Source organism: Chanos chanos, chromosome 7 (genome assembly GCF_902362185.1).
Source record: "Chanos chanos chromosome 7, fChaCha1.1, whole genome shotgun sequence".
Classification (NCBI taxonomy): Eukaryota; Metazoa; Chordata; class Actinopteri; order Gonorynchiformes; family Chanidae; genus Chanos; species Chanos chanos.
The window spans coordinates 43,106,651-43,108,738 of NC_044501.1; the positions used below are offsets into that span (position 1 = coordinate 43,106,651).

The 2,088-nt window shown below is 37.6% G+C and overlaps 1 protein-coding gene across 1 annotated transcript in view; it reads left to right on the forward strand.

The window, feature by feature from the left end:
- Positions 1 to 1,556: 1,556 nt before the first annotated feature.
- Positions 1,557 to 2,088, forward strand: part of LOC115816406 (immunoglobulin superfamily member 1-like) — a gene marked incomplete at its 3' end in the record, with an annotated part of 9,297 nt that continues 8,765 nt past the window's right edge. The window contains exon 1 of the mRNA XM_030779360.1: positions 1,557 to 1,902. Within this exon, the coding sequence (XP_030635220.1) occupies positions 1,557 to 1,902 (346 nt within the window). The remainder of the gene's footprint in view (positions 1,903 to 2,088) is intronic.

Here is a 2,088-nt window from a genome sequence, read left to right on the forward strand (position 1 = left end):
AATCAGCATCATATAGAGATAAGACAGTGTAGTTATAATGAATCTAATCAGCATCATATAGAGATAAGACAGTGTAGTTAAAGGTCAAATGTATCTGCTGTTCTAAGTTTCTCTGTCTGTGTTTTAGTGCTGAGTTCACTCTTCCACTCTGGACAAAGCCGAGGTAATAATAATTGTTATTTATGACTTTACTTTAATCTGATGGGTATTTTTGTTTTGTTTTGTTTTGTATGTTGTGGACTGTGTGGTCAGCTAGAGGTTCAGTGAAGAACTCAGTAATCAGAGACGCGGTATTATTGTTTAGCATTGTAAATGTTTTATGTTGCTACAGAAAAACCAAAACCTTCACTGACTCTACATCCTCAGTGGACTCAGATATTCAGTGGAGAGACAGTGACACTCAGATGTGAAATTCCTGGAGGAGATATCTCTGTCATTGAATATGACTGGCAAAAATACAGAGAAGCAGCTACATATTACAGAACAGACAATAATGAATATGTGATCAATGCTGTAAATGGATCTCACAGTGGCACTTATAGGTGTATAGCTCACCTAAGTAAGGATGACTACACTGACTGGAGTGATGGTGTGATTCTCACTGTGACAGGTGAGTGATCATCTCTGATACAGCATTGTAAAATATGGCAGAAAACTCAATGAGAGAAAATATAGTTGTTATCTTAACAAACCAATTAATATTAAGAATTATCAACAAACTGAAGTCAATCCTAATGAGAACAGTAAAAACACATTGTAAGTCAGTAACTGGTGAATCCAATTCTGCTTCACATTGAGTCAAGACTGTGAGTTTTTCCAGGTTGATTTTAAATGTAACGATACAACTCAAATATCAGTCCAAACATGAATCTTTATCAACATGAAACTGAGCATTACCATAGAATACTACATGTTTGTAGTCACACTCACTAATGTGTGATTGTCATGTTTGTTGAAAGACACCGGATGTAAATGCAGGTAAGTGTTCATTTATATACAACAACTATAACAAAGGCTTCCAGAGATTTGCAGAAACACCGGTTCAGGTTACAAACAGGCAGGATAAACCAAACGTAACAATGTGTACAGGCATTTCAGACAAAAAAAAAAGAAAAACAAAACAAAAAAACAGGGAAGACCAAGGAGTACTTATACACAAAATAACAAACTGAATACAGGTGAAACAGATGATGAACTAACAAGACTAAACAAGACTCAGGGAGTAAACAGAGAACAGAGATAAGTGACCAATAGAGGGAGGGAGACCAGAGGAGCAGGGGGGTATTCCAGAGAGCGTGTTTAGTGAAAACCCAGAGTTAGTTAACTCAGAGAAAGTAGTAAACCTCCTAATAGAAGAGCCGTATAGCTTCATTCTCCTACCCAAACAAAGCCATGGGGCTCTTCTATCAGGAGGTTTACTACCTTCTCTGAGGAACCCAAACCTACCACTAGAAGGGGAAACATGAGGAACAGAGTGTGACAGTGATACAGAAATAGAGAAAGTTTTAATGGTTAACATTTTACAGACAGATATTACATATTGCGAAATTCTAAGAATGAATGAGTCTGATACCTTTATGTATTTTCCTCTTTTGCTTTCCATCATTTACACAGACTTATCAACAGCTACACTGACAGTAAAACCAGAGAGTCCTGTGTACACTGGAGAGACAGTCATTCTGAAATGTACCATGGAGTCTGGGAGGAACTGGAGATATAAGTGGTATAAAGGCAACACTCAGACTGCAGTGTCTCAGTCTAATGGTTACACTATAACTGGAGACACATTGACCATCAGAGCAGTTGCTGTAACTGACCAGGATCAGTACTGGTGTCAGGGAGAGAGTGATGACAGACTAACATCCTCACAGCTAAGCAGTCCTGTCACTCTGACAGTGAGAGGTGAGTAAAGTGTGTGATATACTGTATGTTGATATATCTGTGTGTGTGTGTGTGTGTGTGTGTGTGTGTGTGTGCATGATTTTCTGAGATATGGGTGATATATATGATACAACAATATTTCTAACACTGAGATTAAAAGCAGACAATTTTTTTTTTTTTTTCTATTCATGGTCCACACGTTCACAA